Source organism: Sinohyriopsis cumingii, chromosome 1 (genome assembly GCF_028554795.1).
Source record: "Sinohyriopsis cumingii isolate HCF-2022 chromosome 1, ASM2855479v2, whole genome shotgun sequence".
Taxonomy (NCBI): domain Eukaryota; kingdom Metazoa; phylum Mollusca; class Bivalvia; order Unionida; family Unionidae; genus Sinohyriopsis; species Sinohyriopsis cumingii.
The window spans coordinates 156,999,476-157,021,699 of NC_142961.1; the positions used below are offsets into that span (position 1 = coordinate 156,999,476).

General features: G+C 34.8%; 1 protein-coding gene across 5 annotated transcripts in view; it reads left to right on the top strand.

The window, feature by feature from the left end:
* The first annotated feature begins 543 nt into the window (after positions 1 to 543).
* LOC149808212 (receptor-type tyrosine-protein phosphatase epsilon-like) overlaps positions 544 to 22,224 on the top strand; it is a 186,642-nt gene continuing 164,961 nt past the window's right edge. For 2 of the 5 annotated variants that reach the window (XM_089974912.1, XM_089974944.1), the window contains exons 1-3: positions 544 to 824; positions 17,400 to 17,517; positions 21,890 to 21,975. In XM_089974912.1, coding sequence (XP_089831038.1) covers positions 21,894 to 21,975 — 82 coding nt within the window. In that variant the 5' untranslated portion in view covers positions 544 to 824; positions 17,400 to 17,517; positions 21,890 to 21,893. Of the gene's footprint in view, positions 825 to 1,068; positions 1,146 to 17,399; positions 17,518 to 20,791; positions 20,814 to 21,889; positions 21,976 to 22,224 lie in introns of those variants that run through there. The other 3 variants (XM_089974922.1, XM_089974938.1, XM_089974930.1) reach the window with 3 other exon arrangements.

Below are 22,224 nucleotides of genomic sequence, written 5' to 3' on the forward strand. Positions count from 1 at the left end.
TGTCAGTGATAAAAATGATATTGGCAAATTCTTTGTGTGTAGTATATCATGGACATTTATTATAAGGATTTTATGACCACAAATTATTATGACCCCCCCACTGAAACTATAAGAATTATGATTATCAATGATTTTAAAAAAGCATTTTAAAAATAGTATTATTGAGTACTCTTAATGACTAGTTGTACCAAATCTTAGCTATGTCTGTATAAGATTATATATTTTTCTAAGGAAATTCTACATTATTTTGGGAGATAGAATTGCTATCCGTAATAATAATTTATTATCATGATAACAGAACAGATGCTTTAGTGTGGTAACTCAAGGCATCATTCATTAAATGTTAGTCCAATCACACGTTTGTTCAAACTTTGAAATTCACCTGTAATGTTACTCATGAGACAAGCTAAATATTTGCGACAGGTGGAAGCGACCGTTATCCCCACAGTCATCTATCAACCTCACTCGACTAGATAGGAAGTAGTAGTTGTCAGCTGTTTTGAACGGCATTCATACGATTGAACTGGACTCAAAATGGCTGTCGTGTTGGATACCTATTACAAATTTCACTATTTAATCAGTCCAAAAATAGATCTACCAGATATTTAGAGCTATCTTATGCAGTAACGTTTTGATTTAGACGTTGCTGATAATACACCTTTATCCAAGAAGACACGTTATAATGTGCCATCACTGGACAGGAAGTCGGTGAAAAGTATACATCGGGTGACATGAATAGACTGTCTATTAATTTCATCTGCACGAATTACGTGTAAGTTTCAGTGACGAATCAATCATGTGTCAGGCCCACGTCTTTTGAAAAGGTAAGTTGATGTCCAATGATATATTTCCCCTTTTGAATTTCAAATATTTTTTTCCAATTTTAAATGAGGTAATTATAGTATCTTACGTGAAAGAGTTATCTTAAGAATCACATTTTTAGAATCGTCTGCTCGTGATATGATAACTGATGTGTTTGACTTCATAGATTCCTAGCATTCTGCATGTACTTTCCGCATTGTTTACATTCATTTATTCATTTGGTTTTTCTTTTCGGAAATAGGTGAATGTATATTAGCAAACATGTACGAGTGCGTCATAAAATGCGTTTCTGAGTGCGATATTAAATGGCGGTTAGTTTTGGGGTAAGTTAAGTGAGGGAGTGAAGGAGGATAGCGTATATACAAAATGATTTTAGCATTTAACTGATCGTACGTCCTCCTGTTAGACTAAATCAGTATGTGGTATTTTTATTTACATCTCTTTTGATACCTTTGTTAGATTTTAGTGATTACTTACTTGATTAGGGGTATTATGTTTTCAGAAGATATTTTTCAAACCAAGTAATTATCCAGTAATTTGGTACGAGAGTAATTCAACGCCCTTTGTTAAGTAGTGTTTATATCCGGAAACCGATAGCTTAACTCCCTGTAGAAAAACTGATATTTGGTTCTGAATTAGTTCCACAAAATTGCAACAGAGGTCAGGATGTAGTATTCGTTCTGAGCATTGTAAGTATAATGGTTTATGTGAATGGCTTCATATCCTCATACTGTACAACTCAATTATAATAGCCAGTCTCACAGGCAGTACCATAATAAACCAGTACAATATGTCCATGCGAAAACCTGCCATATGACCTTAAAATCATCACTAGCATATCGACCAATTTATTACTTTTCTGTTACAAACAATTTTGAGATGTATAACTCACTTGTTGACAGCTTTCATATTCTCAACATGCATAATATTTTGTTATTTATCTCATGTTACTGTATTGTGAATTGCGCATCACAGAATCATATCGGACACATACACTACGTTCATTTCCTATAATTGTAATGTTTCTTAAAAAAATATATTATCGTGGTAAAACTGCTATATACAAGATAGTGATCATACAGCTAGAGAATTCCCCTTTTCCAGTTTTGAGCTGGTGTGTGCCACAATCGACTCGGAACTAGATAAGCTAATTGTGCTGTTGTTCCATAAAACACCCTACCAAGACAAAACCGAAATCAGGTATTTAACTAGGTGTGTTTTCTCTATGCAGATTTATTTTAAGGGGAAAATAGCATGTATGACATCACATTATCACCAATAACATTAATTTATTTGCTTTTATGTGAAATAAGACATACCTCCAAAACCTGAGCGGTTCTAGGTCTCATAGAGGATCATTGCTTAATGAGACTGGGAAAACGGTTTGGACGTAGTGGTCATGTTATTATATTTGATGTTTATATTTTGTGACAAATTCAATTACTTTCATAATCGCAATTGCTCGATGTACAATTTACCTGCACAAGGTGACTTGTTCTAATATTAGTTTCAATGATGAGAAAACCTGGTCGATTTCTCTGACTCAAATGTGCTTCATCCAAGTCCTTGGCTGAATTGGCTATGGTCTTCTGAGACCAGATATCATTTTACGGATTGAAGTTTTCGTTGCTTTACCCAAAATGTAATAATGTTATTTTTGCCTCCCCCCTCTTCCGCCTCCCTAGCCCTCGCTGTGCGTGTCCAGCTTGGTGATCGAACTGTACGCTCATTTAATGCATTTGTCATGTCAGCGCTACACTGGGTAATCTAGTAGAGCAAAGAAATTTACTTTTATCATCCTGTTACGAAGCTATGCTCTTACAATAAGTAACAGAAAAGAGTAAAGATAACAAGCTTTGTAAAATTTAACAAATAATTTATTTCCCTATATTTCAAGGTGAAAAATGAGAAGACAAAAGAACTCACGGTAATGCGAAGTAGATCCAAATTGTAATCCAAGAATTAAAACACAAGTTCTATCAGTTAAAATTTCTAAGTGAATTACAGTTCAAATCCCGATGAAAATCCAATATGGAAGGTGATGACGTCTGTAATAACCTAAGAAGTGCAGATCGGTCAACAGTCTCTCGTTGAACCACATACATTAGTATTCCAGTTTTTTATAATTCAGTATAATTTCCAGTAAATGTCTTTGTCCACGAATTGTGAGAACACTTTTGTATTTCCAGAGAAAATAATCACTTGAATTCAATAATTTGAAGAAAATAAAAATTCAGCCCAAACTGGTCACAACATAATACAACTTAACGTATCAGATATTAAAGCACGACTAACATTCCATTATCATAACATCAGTTATTAGACTAACTAAAACGCAAAACAGATTCCCGGATCGTGGCCAAGAGTTCAATCTTCTGGAAAAAATATGTTTGTTATATGATAAATATCACGTAGTCCAGGTATGACCTTGACTCAACCTAACGATTCTAACTCTGAGAAAGATATAAAAAAATAAAATCTTGTTTACCAAAACTGTCACTAATTTTGGAACAAGGTCAAGAACTAGATACAATGTTTCTGTTATGGGCAATGTCAAATCCAGTAAACAATGTTACCTTATAAAAGCATGTAATGTAATAAAATTTTAGAACTAACAGACAAACAATTATATTAAATATACATGACAATCACTGCCACCGCCTTTAGGAGGTATGTCAAGCTGCCTTAACCACAAAAGATGGCCTTTGAAAAGTATGCAAATCAGCAAAAATATATGTCTTTATCATAGCCCATTAATCCTGGCATAAGTAGTACATTGGCTAGATTACCCCTTCGGACCATTACTCTACCTGAAATGAAGGTCAATTGATTCATCGGTCTGGAAACCATTGGCATCTACTCTACTCAAATACCAGAACACGCGCCTCGAACGATACGCGACGCGACGCAACCCACAATAAACGGGTTGCTTCAGCTAAGTAGTCATTTGTGAGTACAAATCTGGCCTGTTCCATGACAAAGAAGAAAACTAAACTAAACAATACCAAAGGAAAATAACAAATAACAAGTAATAACTGTATGTCGAGAAATATGATATATTTTAAGAATGAGGCAATATGACGATCTGAGATGTGCTTCTAGCGATTATCACATTAGTAGCATGTTGTCTGAGGTGGCCGAGTTATTCTGCGAGGATATTCTGCTTCATATGGAGCCATTTACAGTATTTCATTATTCGCTTCTAGTTCTACATATTGGATAATTGCCACGAGGAGAAACTAAGATAACGTCCTTAGAATATGAAGGATAGTGATGAGCCCGTGTACGTGACATGTCAGCAGGATAGTGGTCATACAGTGCCAATTAGAGGTTTTAAAAAATAACCGGCACTTTTAAAAGAGGTGATCTTGATATTAGCGAATGTTTGGTGTGCTGGTGGCGGGTCTGGAAAACACAAGATAAAAACATATCATACCTCGCTCTTATTATTTTGCATTACTTTTATGCACAATATCATTTTAATGACTTTAGACAAATATTTGTAAGGATACTTTCTTTGAAAAACACTTGTATTCTTAAAGAGTACAAATGTTCTACATAAGCTCTCATTTAAAATAGTATTTTCAGGTGCATAGACGTAGATAATAATTTTATCAACTTTATGTCGTTCCGCAATCATGTTCAAGATAAAAAGTTCATGGGTAGTGGCACTTTCGTATCAGTATGGTACAGAAATATGTCTAGGTGACCGTTATCTGTGTACGATTCTTAGCTAGTCACTTTGTTATCACATGTCTGAAGAGCATGCATGAGGCAATTGAGTGTTCGAAATGGTCGGCTTGTTGATAGCATTGTTAACTGTAAAAAGAAACTTTATCAAGTGAAGAAGAAAAAAGAAAACAATACAATATGCATTTTATGTTAGGCTTTTAAGCGGTTATGTTTTATAAGTCAGTGTCTATTGCTGACAACACAAACACGTTATGAAAGATAAAATATTAGAGTATTACCAAGATGTAGATAAAGGGTTCATATCGAAAGATTTTGCCAAACTTAGCACTAATTAGATCCACATGAACTAAACACTGTACTCGGGACAATTCTGTACCATTATACTAGCAGCAGAGAACCCACCTCATTTTATAAGCGTTATTTTGTTAAACTAAGGCTTATACAAAAATGAAAAACAAAATACGCTGATAACGTGAAACTGAGGCTTCTAACTTTCCGAGAGTCTCCCTGGGGGCCAGCTTCCTGTTACTTTTTTTTCGCGCCGTCGTTTTCGAAAAACATATCGTACGTTTTACTACGTTGACGCCTTATCGAGGTCACGCCCTCTCTGTTGCTATCCAAAGATGTTATCAAGACCTATACGATATCGTGATCGTGGGTCATGTAAGTCTATTGTTATAAATCTATGCGGGGTTGACTGAGCCTGACTAAATAAATTTCTAAACTTAATTATGTCCATATCACCAATGCACCAAGTCCGATGAATATTTTGTAACGTGTATGTATCAACTCCGTTAAATACAGCAAGAATATTACAGTTATCCCCAATTAATTTAGGTATATGTGTATACCGCTGAGTACATAAAATCACATCGGCGTTTTTATGGCTTCCTCGGGAAAATATTCTAGCAGGATTTTCATGTTTGTCTAGCATTATGTTGTCGTATGCAACTAAATTGTTAATTACCCCTGTCAAGGTCATCTACGGTGAGGGCATCATTGATGTCAGTGATAAATTCAATGACGTTTTCGTCTTTAATTATTTTCGCGCGCTCGTTAAAATCCTTAATCAGATCGTAACATTGTTGATCATCAGCTGACGGAGCTATCACATACAGTTTATTCCATTTCATCTATCTCATTATCAAATTAAGCAGTAGTTACGTTTTACCAGAATAAGACGGTCCTATAATAATCATTCGAATAAAATTTGGCAAGATTGGATGAAGCTTGATCGGTTCGCGCTTTCTTGTTGTCGAGAAATCAATTACATTCATGTTGTAGAAATATAATAAATAATATAGATTTATATTGTGTGAAATGCAGGGCGCGTACTCCCACAAGTTGACTAACAACTATTACAACAAAAAATAACAGATCAGCAGTTACAGATAAGTGTGTACAACGTGGTACAAATAAATTTAAAATTATTTAGAATCCAAACAATATAAAAAAGAGGAGGTGATATTGCCGCCTAGTTAACGAAGTTACCAGGTACACCATTGGCGAAATATCCAGGGGAAAAACGTCTCCCATGGTATATTTACTGTGTTCCTGGTATTCGACTTGATATCGGACTTGACAGCCAAGATCAACCAAAACCCGGTGAGTATCCAATAAATGCTATTGATAAAGCGTGTCAAGCTCATGATGTAGCTTATAAAAGTAAAAACCTACAAGATAGACATATTGCAGATGTAAAATTAATTCATGCGCTAAATTCCATAAAAAATAAATCTAAATCTTTCAAAGAATCATTAGCTAATTGGTTGGTGAAATCTGCGATGAAAAGTAAGCTTGTATTGGGAGCTGTTAATTAATCAGCCGATTATTATTATAATGGAGTCGATTTATTATAGCCCAAGAGGATATTGGAAAGTAGAACACCAATTAGTAAACTCGCTGAAGCAGCAGGTGTCGAACGTTATACTGCTGAAAAATGGTTAGCAGGACAGTCAATATGACAAATTTTATCTACCACCACCTAAAACAATTCACTGCGCACATTTTGATGTTAGCGTCCCTAATGAAATTCATTAGGCTGATATTTTATTTTTACCACATGATACTATTAAAATTGGAAGACGACGTGTAACATACAAATACGCGTTAACTGTCGTTGATGTTGCAAGTAGATATAAAGCAGAGCCGTTATCAACAAAGACAGCAATTGAAGTAACTTCTGCGCTTGGATGCATTTATAGACGTGGTGGTCTACGATGGTCACAGCTGCTACAAGTTGATCCTGGCAAAGAATTTCAGAGGGCAGTATCATCGCTGATGAAGCAACATCACGTCAAAATACGACGAGGACATACTGCAATTCATGGCGATCAGGCAATTGGAGTATTACGACACATACAATTTCCAGCGTTTTAAGATCCTAGGGTAGACCTGCAGTCTACAGACTAGATTCAACTGCTCCTCGACGTGGATTTACACATAAACAATTACAAGTAATTCCTGAAGACACACAATTACCACCGCGATCTCTTGGCTAGCACCTCTACGCCGATTACATTCAAGACAGGTCAGCATCACATTTTGGTGCGTATTACCAAGACTACTATCTTTTCTGTCCACGGTAAATTGCCTTGGATCATTATTTGAATATCGCCACAACATTACTTTATTACAACTTGCACAATGATTATTCTGCTGATATTTTAGCGCTATGATAAGTTCAACATCGAAATCAAAGTCTCGTTTATTTTTTGTCGCTTTGTTTATAACCAGTTAGTTTTGTTTCTTACTATATCATTATCACTGTGACATTTATCGAACTTTTCTGTAGCGTCTATGACAATTCTCCTCAGCTTAGATATTCTTCTGACTAGAGACACTGCGAGATAAACAAGTTTGACCATTCGACACGATCATCGACAATCCAAACTCGTGTATCAGAGATGGTTAACCTTTGAGAGGAATGAATTGTCATTGCGTATCCCAGTGTCCATAGAGTTTTATTCGCGCTCAGCGCATCCTCAACAACACTGACATCAACCAAAACATCATTTAATACGAGATTATGTTTCTCAGTCTGTCCTGGTATTCAACGTCGATATTCTGTCATCGTGTATCAGCTGGTCTATAATGCAATGGTACACATAGATCTGAAAAGTTTTATTTATGCAACTGAAATAACCGCTGTTGAAGTGTATCACGAACGATCTTTCTACTTGCTACTATCAAATCATTTGGTCTCCACGTTTGAAGAAATTCTTTCATAGACGTTTCTGAAATTATTTTACGCATTATTTCACATTGAATTTTATTCGGTTGTATTCTGATTAAGTTTTTAAACTCCCTTAATTCTACATCAAGAGATTTATGATCATCAGTTATTTCTTCATAATAATCTACAAAATTCTTCAGCCACCCGTGCGGAGATAACCCAACAAACGGCGGTGGTTGACCACGATATCCGCACATTATCAGCTGTACTTTTCAATAACAGCCAATCGAGAAAAATTTTTAATGTATCTTTAGATATTATGTATAGTTCATCCCAAATGATGATCTTTGGAATATATTTCTCTCCCATTTGATCAAGAGTCAATGTGTCTTCCTTCCATCGGAAGAAGCTCTGATAAGTACACGATTGCACTCATCGTTCTCTCATGTCTCTTTCGGATCTGTGTATAGGTGTTAAAACAACCATATCATCTGAATTCTGTCGAAATAATTCAATAACTCGCGTTGTTTTGCCAGACACCCCCCGGTCCGTTTAGATAGACCGTCTTGTGTCTGGATACTGGATTATACACAGATACCGCAGACGATAATTCTGATATCTGATTATTTTTGCAATAAGTATCTTTAATCGCAACATCTGCGGATTGAGAATAATTATATAACATTTCTTGTTTTATTCTCCATTCGCCCCGTGATGCATCAGTACTTGTAAATTGTGTCAGCAATTCTGTATATTTTCTTTTGATATAAAACGAATCCGTAGCAACTCTGACCGCGGTACAAGGAAACATATTTATCATCTATAATAAATGTATAGAAACATAAGCGAGCGTTGAAGATCTTAAATGAGTAAACTGAGTTGACTCACTATCAATATAACCAGCAAATGTACATAATTGTGTTTCGTTCGACAAGTAAGCATTTCCTCGACTTACAAATATATCTCTCTTTGTTGTATCAGCAATTAGAAAATCATATTCAGCATCATCTAGAATTAAACGTGCATAATGTCGTTTATGATCACATGCCCCGTCTTGAGTAAATTTACCGATTATTTTCTACCGAGATCTTTTGTGGTTTTATCATCATCAGGTGGTGGCAACCAATCTTGAGTCTGAGGTCTTTATGATGTAACTGCTGCACTTACAATCGACGATATTAATATTTTACAATCAAGCACATACCGCAAAAAACTATTGGTGCCCAGCGTTTTTCTGAAAAGTGTCTACCAAACCAAAGATAACAGATCGGATGAAGACCTTTAGCAAACTCGAATGATACAATGCGAGCGAATCCGGTCAGAGTAAAGCGGGTAGAGGTCCATTTATCGATACTCGTGTCATCTCGTGTGTTGGGTGTCCATATCTTTTAAAATATCCAGAACTATCTCCGTAACCAATAAAACTTCACTGATAACACGCGTCCATATCAACCATATCAACGCGACCATATCAACCGAGATAACATCTTTGTAGTCATACTTAGTATTCCACAATCCACCGTGTCCATATTCACAGCAGCTTAGCTGTACGTCTTCGAGAAATTCAAATCGTGTTGGCTTCCACGTATTATTCTCTCTTGCAAAGTGAGCAGCGACTGATGGAACGGTGAAACTTTTATATTTAATTATTGCTCAGTCTTCTCTGTTGAAAACTTCCGCGCAAGATATTTCATTTCTTCTTGGATAGATTCTTTACGATATATTTCGCCGTTAGGTCGTACAGATTGATCATATTTTTCATGATCTGACCTCTTCAATAGCTATACGGATACAGGATCGTTTTTACTTATTTCGTGTATAAAATTAAACATGTTTCTCCCAGATTCTTTCTCCGGAAAAATCTTACGGTTGGATCTCGTGGAAATATTGTTACTGCACTAGTCCACGCGTGGGCGTTATGATGAACGATATTTATTGGAGCTCCTCCTTTTCATAATGTTTCGAATCGTATAAAATCTCTTCTGTTATTGGCAATCTAGACGTTCACATAAGGATGTAAAATAATTTTCTTTTCAACGTATATTATTGGGAATTTTATTGTTTTTTCTAACTTAGCGACATCATTTATTGTAGCGCCTGTGTCCTTAACCGATTCAGCCCATTTGTTTATTTTTTCACGTCGTATATCCGTTAACCCATTTCCACGCATCGCGTTTGTAAAATGTTCGATTACTCGTTCGGCTACACAATTCAGTTTTAAAAATCTCATTGGTGCTAGATCATTACTGTTGGGTTATCATTTAGCTGATAAATTCCATAAAAAACTTCTGTTATAGGATACGCTCGAGCATAATATGGTCTGCCAATACCATTCAACATTCCTGGCTTGGAATTTGTACTTAACACAGCGGTTTTTCCATTATGAAAAACAGGATCACGTTTGTCACGGATAATCCACTCAGCGGAATCTGTTTCTTCTAGCACAATACACTTTATTCTGAAAAATATCTTTGATCGTTGGGATAACCAATAATCTTTTTCGCCCGCTCATCGTTCATTGTATCATCAATGGCTTTGTCGACGACTTTGTCATTGCGTATACTTTTGAATGCCGACCGCGTGTGAAACGCCCATCATCACGAAATTCTTTTTTAGCATTCCAAATATTATTGATCAGATTATTCGTCGGATCAACTAGAGCTCGCCTCCGCAAATCAGGAGTTCTTCTGTCAGGATCGAATCTGGATTCAGGAAACAAAGTTTTCCAAGGCTCGATTGTTGATAATCTCTTAAACTCTTCCATATTATATTTAAAACAAGCATTTAAATTACAAATATTATACATACAATGTCTCAAACAAGGAATCAGTGCAAGTGGCTGATGATAGGGTCTTCAACCCCTTGTAACAAATTTTGCGTAAATGAATTCTGCGGACAACATTCGCAAAGTGTACGAAGAGGAAGTCTAGGTCCTAAACTCTGATTGCTGTGTGGTGTTAGAGTTAGAGGGAAAACGCAGTTGTGTGTGCAATGTGGTGGTAAAAGATATAGAGAACTTAAACGATATTATGATAAAAAATAACAACCTGACTCTGTCAAGGACCTTGATAAAGTTATAAGAACCCTGAAGATTGTACAGATAGATTTGTAAAGACAAATTGTAATTTAGACAAATAATATTATATATGAAATGGAATTAAAAAAATGTGTCACACATCCCATCATTAAAAATTATGAAACATCTTGTGATGGTGTAATCAGAAACTGTTGACTAAACAATCCAGTTGGTTTTGTTAATAATACCTCTGATTATCTAATGTTCAGTGCTAATGGAAAGAAAAAGTATTACAGTCACCGATTTATGTACGAAAGTGTCTTGGGGTCTTCAGATTGACCATATTGACTCAGATCGCAAAAATAACTCTTTACCTGCAAGCTATCACACAGAGCGAAAATTCTGCACGAGGAAATACCTGAAGATGTAAGACTATTTCAAAGAAGGCGGTTAAATCCATAAAAATAGAAACCGGTAAAGAAATAATATTTCAATTGATTGATGCAGCTGCCAGGTATTTCGGTATTCACTCGAGCGGGATACAAAAAGTTGCACGTAAAATATACAAATCAGCTTACTCAAAAGTTACAAACAGTTGTTGTTGTTGTTGTAGGGTTTCAGCACACGATAGGCTATACATGGCGGCCAGTATTAATGGTGGAGGAAGAACCCGGAAAAACCCCGGAAAGAACCACCGACCCACGAGAAGCTACTGTCATGCTTTCTCACATGCCCATATTTGCTGAATCCGAGACTCGAACCCACGCAGATAGAGGTGAGATGGCAGTGATCCGTAACGGAGAGCGCTTTAGACCATTCGGTCACTCGGGGCCCCAGGTACACATTTTGTTATATCCCAATCTTATTAGATACGGACAACATCTTTGATAAAAAGAACGGAGATACCTCTGCCGCGGATATGCAATGTGGTTGATAGAGATATCGTGTTCCCTTGACACTATTGCTGATTTTATCATTGACTCTGTCAATGGAGATAAATTTCAGGATATTTGTAAATAAATATTTTTTTGTGGTTAATTCCCTCTTCCGGAGTTTCTTGGGGAGGTATTCCAAAAAGTCACAGAATCTAATGTTTGAAAAAATCATATCGATTTTCAAAAGATTCGGTGCAACACAAAAGATAGACCCACACTACAATGTTAATTCAACAAACACGGAAGTAAATGACTACACTCTCAAGAGAGCGGTTGGCGTTGTATTTCAACGAAGTATCAGTTATCTCCGTTGATTTCTATCAGTTACTACTAGTAAAGGAAGATGTAATCTTTCATTAAGTATAAATGATGTTTTGTTTTCAGAAACAATATTCTCGTTTTACTGAATCCGTCGGATTTCCTGTTTCATCTATATTTTTTGCGAGTATAATTAAGAAAGAAAAATCAAAATACCAACATCAAACAAGTATTTATTAGTATCAGCTAGCTTATATATCATATAACCCATTTTATTTTTGGGGTTTTTCGATCGAAACTCAATAGACAAATACACCTTCCCACATGTCACCACGTGGTGTGGCCCTTTTGCACCCTCCCGGGGTTGATTTTGGGTGAGGGTGTGCCAAAAATCTATTGAGCATAGAGAATGGCCCCCGTGTATGTTGTGCCGTCCTTAGATACGATTTATGTATTGTGCCGTCCTTATTGTAAATACTGTAAATAGTATATGTATTGTGCCGTCCTTACTGTAAATACTGCAAATAATATATGTATTGTGTCGTCCTTACTGTAAATACTGTAGATGCTATATGTACTGTGCCGTCCTAAGTTTTACTGTAAATATATCTTCCTGAGCCTGTTAGACTTTCATATGGCAATCTAGAGTTTTCACATGGATATAGTGCCATCCTTAGAATTAAGGTTTAGAATTAAGATTTAGAATTAAGATTTATGAACTGTGCCGTCCTCCACTAAACACGCCCTCCTGAGCCTGCGAGACTGCTGTTTGACAATCTATGAGCTCACATGAGAGGTTGTGTTTTTTGCGCACCTGAGCCTTCCAGTAAGTTGCTGGATTGGTCAGTTAGTTTGAAATTTATTCTGATAATAGCGGATTATGACATCTTAGATAGACCGGATTGATTGGTTCTTGCACAATCAGATATCCAGGTGGGTCTTGTGGTGTAAAAATATATAAGATATATCCCTGCTGTGCCTGATTGGATATATCAGTATTTGTCTGATAACTTGCATCAATTGCATCACAAATAAGATTGACTGCGATCGTTGAGGTTATATTTACAATTCCCGGAGAAATATGACGGCCTTCACCGTATGGAATATTGTTGTATCGGAGAATATTTGATGGCGGCGTTATTTTTCTAAATGTCTCAGACCTTTTCTTCGATGAGTTCCTGGAATCCTTAAACCCCGTCCCGTTGCTTTTCTTAAATGCCATTTTCAGCGGTTCCAACAGCACCTAACGCGGCCGCCTTTGCAACGGCTGGAGCTGCAACGGCTATTAATGCTGGTATTGTCGCGAGAAGTGGAAATATACCACTGTCTTAACAGCATCTTTGATGGCGCCGGCGGTAAGGTCAAGTCGTACTCCAGTTCGGGATAGTTTTGGCCTTATTAAGATGTTTAAGTTGGCGGCCTGTGAATTATAGTTTATTTTGACCGCCTGTGATCTGATTGTGTTTTAGCGTTATTGCCGTTCCTGTTTTTGTAGTGATGCGGATTGTAGCTTTTTAATCTAACCATGAGTCAGACTGACACTAACATGATGATAGGATGACAATTATAAAATACTCGTGTTTTTAAATCACCGCCTGTTACACATTTTCTACTGGTGCATCAACGACTCACATTTTGCCTCCACCACCTTCAAGTAACATTGCTATGTCGCTTAGTATAACCTCGATTACTCTGTAATTAACACCGCCACCTGTATTCACACTGGCCCTGAAGTGTATATCAACGACAGATTGTCTGGATTATTCAAGATGCTCAAGTGAAAAGTAATAGATCGGATATAGATTTTTAAAATCCAATTGTGTGATTTGTAAACCGGTATCTACGTTTTGATCACGCCCCATAAACGTCATTAACGGATGGTATACATGTGCTATATGATTTTGTTCATTCTTCCGTCGTTCTTGTTGTCCGTTTATCCGTATCATGTATTCATGTATCAAGTATGCGTTTTATATTCTGTCTTTCATATAATTGATCATCTTATTCAGAATCATATGCATATTTGGTGGAAACTGCTGACAGTAAATAATTATGCTTATGTGACTCTTTTGTGACTTAACATGATACACGTATCCCGATAACCACGCCTCTTATATTAGAGAGGAAATTAGGGACAATAAAAGTAGATTATGAATTGAGTCTGTGTCATGGTGACTGTTTGATGTTCGTATTTAGTATGCAAAAATATGAATATGAATTTTAATTTCCCTGTTTATTCCTGGTTATTCGAATGCTTTTCGAAATGAATTTCCTTGTGTGTAAACGGGTATCATTATTGATTGTACACGATCCAGCTGATATGGACCAGGATGGGAAAAGTAGAGGAATGTATCAAAACGAGGATCTTTATTTTATGAGTGTCAAGGTTACACCAGCAATGCAACTAATATCCTTCTTCATATTGACTTTGATGTTGACGATTTCATCAGATGCAACTGGTTAGAACAGACAATGTATTTTAACCTCATTCCCGAAAAAATGTTGATTACAATATTATTAAGTGATGCCCGATTACAAAGTCCTGCTTATGCTTGATCCGTTTGAATGTATACTAAACGAAATTATAATCACACACACACCGCACCACCCCACCCCACCCACCCCCACCACCCCACACCCATCACCCGCCACCGCCCACGCATTAAAGTTAGAAAAGACATATTTCTTACAAATCCACATATAAGACAAATCCAGTAGGTTTCATAATATGTTAAATCTAATATCAAAACCCATCGATTGCATATTTGTAACCCTAAAGTGCTTTCTTTATCCTTGTACTGTTCCTATTGTAACCCTAAAGTGCTTTCTTTATCCTTGTACTGTTCCTATTGTAACCCTAAAGTGCTTTCTTTATCCTTGTACTGTTCCTATTGTAACCCTAATGTGCTTTCTTTACCCTTGTACTGTTCCTATTGTAACCCTAAAGTGCTTTCTTTATCCTTGTACTGTTCCTATTGTAACCCTAAAGTGCTTTCTTTACCCTTGTACTGTTCCTATTGTAACCCTAAAGTGTTTTCTTTATCCTTGTACTGTTCCTATTGTAACCCTAAAGTGCTTTCTTTATCCTTGTACTGTTCCTATTGTAACCCTAAAGTGCTTTCTTTACCCTTGTACTGTTCCTACTCATCTTAAGAAACATCTGTAGTTTTTTCCTGTTCTTCCGATTTCATTGGCAAATTTAATTTGTTTAACTCAAATTACAAAAACAGAACCACGATAGATGAAACTAAAGTAAGAACTGAATTATTAAAACATTACGGCAAACTTACCACTATATAATACTAAAACTCTGTAAAACCACAAACAAAACAAAAATAGGATAAAATTATGAATGACTTATAGATATGTTACTAATTTGGACACACTTACATTCTTGAAGGGTTATATGAATATGTTTATAATAAATTAATAAAATTATTTCCAATAATTACAAAGAACATAATAAAATCAATAGAATGCTTGTGTAGTTTCATGTATTACTGAACGATGCCCCTGCAAAACAGTTGTTTTCGTATACGAAAAGGTGAGCACACTTTTCTAAGTATTTAATTATTTTATTATACATGTTCTTACCATGTTTAATAAGAAACTGAACCGCATTGTGAAAGGTAATTCAGCCGTATGTGTTGATGTCATTTGAAACACATCCTCATACAAGATAAAAATAGCAAATATTCAAAATATTGCTTTCCCGTGATATATAGAATCGTATACAGATATACATTATTATTTATACACGTTCAACAATAGCACAATACTAGTTATAGAACAAATACTGGTCATTGTGTATAAAGCTGAAAACGTGTAATAAATCCCATATGGTCATGTCATGTTCACCAGTTTGTATATAGCTGTATAAATTATTAAATATTTATTTGTTGAGTGGAACAACATTTGGTAACTATTGTCAATTTCATCACAACAACCAAATAAAGTAGGTATATCAACAAAAAGCTTAAAAGTTCATCCACGAATTTGATAAGCATACAACTCTTTTATTGTAAGTAATAAACAGTTCATATATCATTTAATCAAGTGGAACTTGTTTAAATTTCGTATTATTGTATAATTTATTAGGACAGTAATAACTACGGGTTTATCGGTAAATGCTTCGCGTGTCTTCATGTAATGTTTTGTAGTCTTCTTGACTCATTAAGTAATTAGTCCTACAAATTCATTTTCCACATTCACAGTCTATCTTTAAAAGCTTCTGTAAAACCACTTATTATATACTCATTTTGTTTTCCGTCAACTTTACATTGTCAGAATTTTAAGATATTGCACTCACGTTCATTTCATATTGCACTCATGTGTGCCCAATAGTGTATTACTTTGCAAACAACTCATGTACACTCACATAGTAGACGCTATACGTTTTGGTTTATTAAATTTGTTCCTGAATGAACTAAAGCAGATATTTCATGGACTGCCATATACCAGATGATTTGCTACATTCCGCATCAACTTTTTTGATATAAAGTTTCGGATTTAGGCTAGCTATAGACGCTAGACAGGGCCTTTACAAATGACATGCAAGTGATAAGGCATAAACTGTATTCCTTAGCTGGTAATAAGAATGGCAAAATGTACTTACAGTTTTACATCCTGAATTTCCTAAAATGTACTTTCTTGGTTCTGCAAATCATAATTACATGAGCCCTGTCATGGGTTCTCAAGCTTGATTACACATTTCGAAATTGTACTGTAATTTTAACCATATTCCAAGTACAATTTACATCCTCCTTACTGTACTAAAAATGAAACAAACATTATATTCCATAGACTCATTTTGATAATTGCAATTGAAAGACTTCATATTTTCCCCACATTATCATTTAAAACATTTAGTGACAAAACAGAAACATATCTGCAGATGTGAACAAGCTGCTGAAATCACATGTACTTGATGTAGACTTTGCACAAATAAATCCAGTCCATAATCACAAAATGTCGTAGAATCGACACAAATACCAAACTCTATTCATTCCAGATCAAATGGAAAAGTTATTGCAATGCGCATTCATTCACAATATGATTCCGAAGTTCAATTTTAAGAAGACCGATAAATCCAGTTTTTTTTCGAAAGTTATGTTTAGCGCGACTAAGTTAAAATTTATCTGGGCGGAGTTATGTGCCCATTAATAATGTTGTTGTTGTCAAATGATGAATCTGCGCTTGTGTATTTAGTTTGGAATACGGCATACATTCAGTTACTTTGTCTTTATTGTTGTATATCTTTGTTTATATAATGAAGCCTTAGGTAGAATAAGAAAATGAGCATATACTAAAAAGGTTACTACATTTGTTTGGGAAAATGGGAAACTCGTTTTGTCGGAAGGAGAAACTGCATTAAGAAGGTCGTGCAGTATTTCCATCCGAAAAGGTCGTTCATATTTTCCCATACAAATGCATTAACCTATAATTACTACCTATATTCTTAAAAATACACTCCCATTAAAGTATTCAACTTTATTTTCAGGTACTTTTGCACGAAATAAAAACAACGACAACTGTGGAGTCATTTGCACCCTTGTACGTGCATACTTAAAAAGACACAAATACCAACTGCTAGTACAGACTGCTAGTAAAGAACTCACGTACGCCCTTTCTTCCTATCTCAATACTTGTTTTTGTAATTAATCATCACCATCATTTGAGTCAACTAATTATTAGCTACCTAATATTATTTCATTTTTTTATCTAAGATACATCACGAAAATCATTAAAATATTTCATCTACTTTTTAATAATATTTTTTTCCAGTTTCTAAAATTTGCACTTTATATTTAACATTTTGAGTGTATTGACCCTACTAATTAGTTCAAGAACATTCAGGTTTACATATTACTCACCAATATTCACTATGTTTCAAACCGACTGGTGTTCTTTGCTATTTATTTCTGTATCCAATTTTTTAAAAATATTTTCATGCATAGGGATTACAAGACCTACAATTAACGATTTATGTTACTACAAGCTATTAGGTCTAATCTAGGTTTAGCTTTCACATATACTAGTATACAAAATATATATATATCAAGCCTTATAATTGAAAATGTTTTAAGTAAATTTTAAGACAACTTGCAAGATAATTTGTCAAGTTTCAAGTGATTCAAGTATGTCTGAAGTGAAACCTACGATTAAAATAGATTCACTTTTTGAACATTTATGTTGTTCTTTTAGGGTTTCTTTTTAAAAAAGATATCTTGATTGATAGTTCCCTATCTGCGCATTAAGGGCATTGCTGGCTACGTTATTACCTTGATTCCTTTTTGTCTTAGGACCTTCACTTAAACGATGAAAGTGTTCAACTCCATCCACAAACCTCCTTCTGAGATGTGTTTCATATTTTCTTCTTTAGGACATAGTGTTGATTAAAGCTAAGATTGACGTTCACAACGTTTGACAACGATTAATATTAAAGTAAAATTAACTTCTTTATAATTCAATAAAGAGTTTTTAGCTGGCTCAGACAACAATACTTAGTGTTATTATTCTATTCGTTTTGCAAATTTTATCCTTTATGTGCTATTATTATTATTGTCTTTATTTAAACTTATTATACATATTTGTGCATATTTTGAACAATAAAACTAATAATAATAATAATAATAATAATAATAACAAGGTTGACAATTCTTTTGTTAATAATTATTTATAGTATGTTGCGTGTATATGTATAAAGTGTTTCCTGATTGATATTCAATGACTGTTTCTAACAGAACCAATTTTGTTCAGTGTTTTTAATTCTCTGCAAGCTATTTATAGGTACCATTTTAAATTTGACATTCTTAACACAATATGGTGATGTTGTATTTGCGTCTTCACACACAAATATTGCAGACGGATTACGGTTTCTTGTCGAACTTAATTCTGTTTATTTAATATGTAGATGATTATTAATTTTGACATTTTGCATCTACCAATTTTTGTGTCCTATCAGAATAATACAATCCTTTTCAGGACTACTTTGTATGCAAATTTCTTTGGCACTCCTAAATATTTCAGTGCTTGAAGTATGACTGCCTTATATGATACTAATTCGTTCGATGGCATCGTCTCAAAATGTAAGCATGATATGTCGTCAAATAAATAAACATATTCATTTTGATCAATGGTTTTGACACCGAGTCTCAGACATGTAGGTATTTATATCGAAATTCTGTTGTAATATCTAATTTCTATTTTACAATTCTTTATCCCAATTTGTTTCTTCGGGACCGATTTTGACTACCATATTGTTACATAACCGATACTTTTTAATGACAGGTTGCTTATATCTAACGCATATCTAACGCATATCTGATTGACATATTCTTGTGCTGTACAGGATTTACTTAAATAAAGAACCTGTTCTAAATTTTTATGTTTTAATCGATATTAAATCGGCAATATGCACAAAGTTAACCAATGTGTGTAATATTCAAAGTTTGCGTTTTCAGTTGAATGGGTATTCAATATAGGCTACAAAAGCCACGTTAACTATATTAGTTTAGAGTAGTATCTAACAGTAGCTAATATCAAAGCCTGTATAATCTATTTACTTTTACCTCAACGTAACTTAGTGTTGCAGCATTTCCCTGAATAATTAATACGCCAGTCACAATTTTCCAATTGCTGTCCTTTCAAGGGCCGCTGCAATCAGTGCCCTATAAACCTTCCTAAAAAGTATCTAACAGTTATATGAGCTGCACGGGACACAACCCATGGTCGAGCCAACCTCAATTATAACGTACACACTTATAACATCGACTCCGATATAATGTGTATTGTTTGTGGTTGCAATAAAAATCAGAATGAAACAATTCAAACGTATACGGGATATGAAACTATGATCTACGTCTCCCGTACGATATTTTTATAATATATACCGTTTATTTTAGCACATGAAAAAGAAGTATAACCTGCCTATTCGACAGTCACTGTGTCGAAAATAGCAATAATAAATGTATTAGTTGTTAACGCAAATTTCGCTAAAAAACCAGTTTATATTAAAAAAACGCAAAAAACGTTTTTGGAAAGTATATATGAGCCGCGCAAAATGTGTGATCATCATGGTAAAGGCCAAAGGAAATACCAAATTAATACCATTTTAAAAATAATTTATCAGCAAGGTTTGGATCTAAGTTTAATGTTTACTTATCAAGCAGGGGTTACCTAACATTTTCGTTGCTTGTTTTGTCCAATAAAAGCGAACAATAAAATCCTTGAAATTTGACAAATATTTATTATATGGATATTTTAGCCTTATTGACACATGAACACTAATAATATATCGGAATCAAAAAATAAATAGCGCTTATGTTTTGAAGGATTTATCCTGCTACGATATCCAGAGAATGAAGATCGAAAAAATGTCCATTATTTTTTGGGAATGTTCTTTGCTGAATAGCTACGGGATAAAACAAATTTTACTCAGAATGTATTACCAGATTTTGTTGTATGTTTATTGGCGTTGAGAGAAAAGAATGTTCCTCGTTTTCGTTACTAAGATACATGTTTTGTGTCTCTTTATCATACATTTTCATTTCACAACTGTTATAATCATTGGTGAACATGGCAGAAATGATGACGGTTAAAATTCTACAATCGGATTTACTCAGGTTGACCACCGTCGTGTGTTCTGGGCACCGTGTATTTCTCCGATCGCTACTAAATCCTCTACTTATGTTAATTTGCTCCAATACTAAAATAAATCAAATGCGTTGCTCCTGATAACACTAGGATATAGACAACTCTGCTTTATTGCTTTATTGATGCTTACGTATATGCTGCACATCATATATATATATATATATATATATATATATATATATATATATATATATATATAACAGAACATCATGGTAGAATCGACCACAAACGTCTTACCACGTGACTGACCGTCCTGAAGGTAAGGTTTTGTTTAAAACCAAAGTCATCATGTGCATTATCATGTGTTAATAACCTAATATTTTACACTCTCATTTATAAATTTCAGATGTCCCACAGAGATACAGAGAAGTGGTGGTATTTGTTATATGTTAGATTGCTTTGCCTTATACAAACATTAGTTCATTATTTATCCCAGCAGGTGACCCGAGATTACCTAAAGTAATATCGGTAGTTACTTTCAGATTTATATGGAAACCTGTGCGTTATAGCTTTTAATAAAAGGCATATTCTTGTTATAAAAACAGCTTTAAGCAGAAGAGTGATTATTGATTAAATCTACAATGAGTTTGAAATATTTATATTTGCATTGTGGCTTTTTGTAATGTCTTCTTACACACAATTATGACTGCAATCAGTACATGGTTGAGCTTGAAGTCAACTTTCAAATAGCAACGTTTGTTACCTGGTACTTATAAACACACTTACTGAGGTAGGAGCTCACTGCGACGTTAATGAAGATATGATGCTCTCATACACTCAAGAGGTTACCTTTGAACTACTTTTGTCTATGAGTATTTCAAAATTGAGAGACAGTATTAGTCTCGACTGGAGCTGAAATAAATAACATGGTCGGCATTCAAACAACGAGGGCAGACGGGTTGTCGAAATTAATTTTTTTTCCTATTGGCCTAGATATAATTTGCGCCAGCTTAACATACTTTTATTCTGAAGAATTTGATACATTTATGCGCACACGTCAACATTTCTCATATATTTCTAATCGGGGATGGAACCCATGTCGAGAGTAAGGGCGACTATTATCCCTCTCTCGTGCACCAGTGCCCCTACCTAATCAGGAATACTTAGAATGACCTGTTTAGTTAAAATACTATCATTTGATATATATATATATATATATATATATATATATATATATATATATATATATATATATATATATATATATATACGGACAGATAGAAAGAAGGACAGGACACAAATACACACGAAAAGAAACATTATTTACGTCGAATTTGATTTGGATCTTGAAATTAGTCGTTGTACCAAGCCACAACCTTGTTTGTATCGTTGCAGAATAATGCGGGGACGGATCATATTTCTGCTGTGTTTGATTCACCATGTTCTTAACCAGGACTGCTCAGACAGTGGTCGTCTGAATGGTATATAATAGCTCAGCACTTTACAAACAGTACACCATTCAATTCGATATAATTGTCCATATTGACACAAGAACCTTTAAGCTGCAGCACAACAATGTGTAAGCGACTGACCCACTAGAATGTAGTAATCGGACCCTCACTGCCGCTAATTGAGATAGCTCTAATCTATTGATTGATCCTGTTTAATATACAATACATAGTATAATTCGTATAAATAGGTCACATGAAACTGTTTCTCTATACTGAATT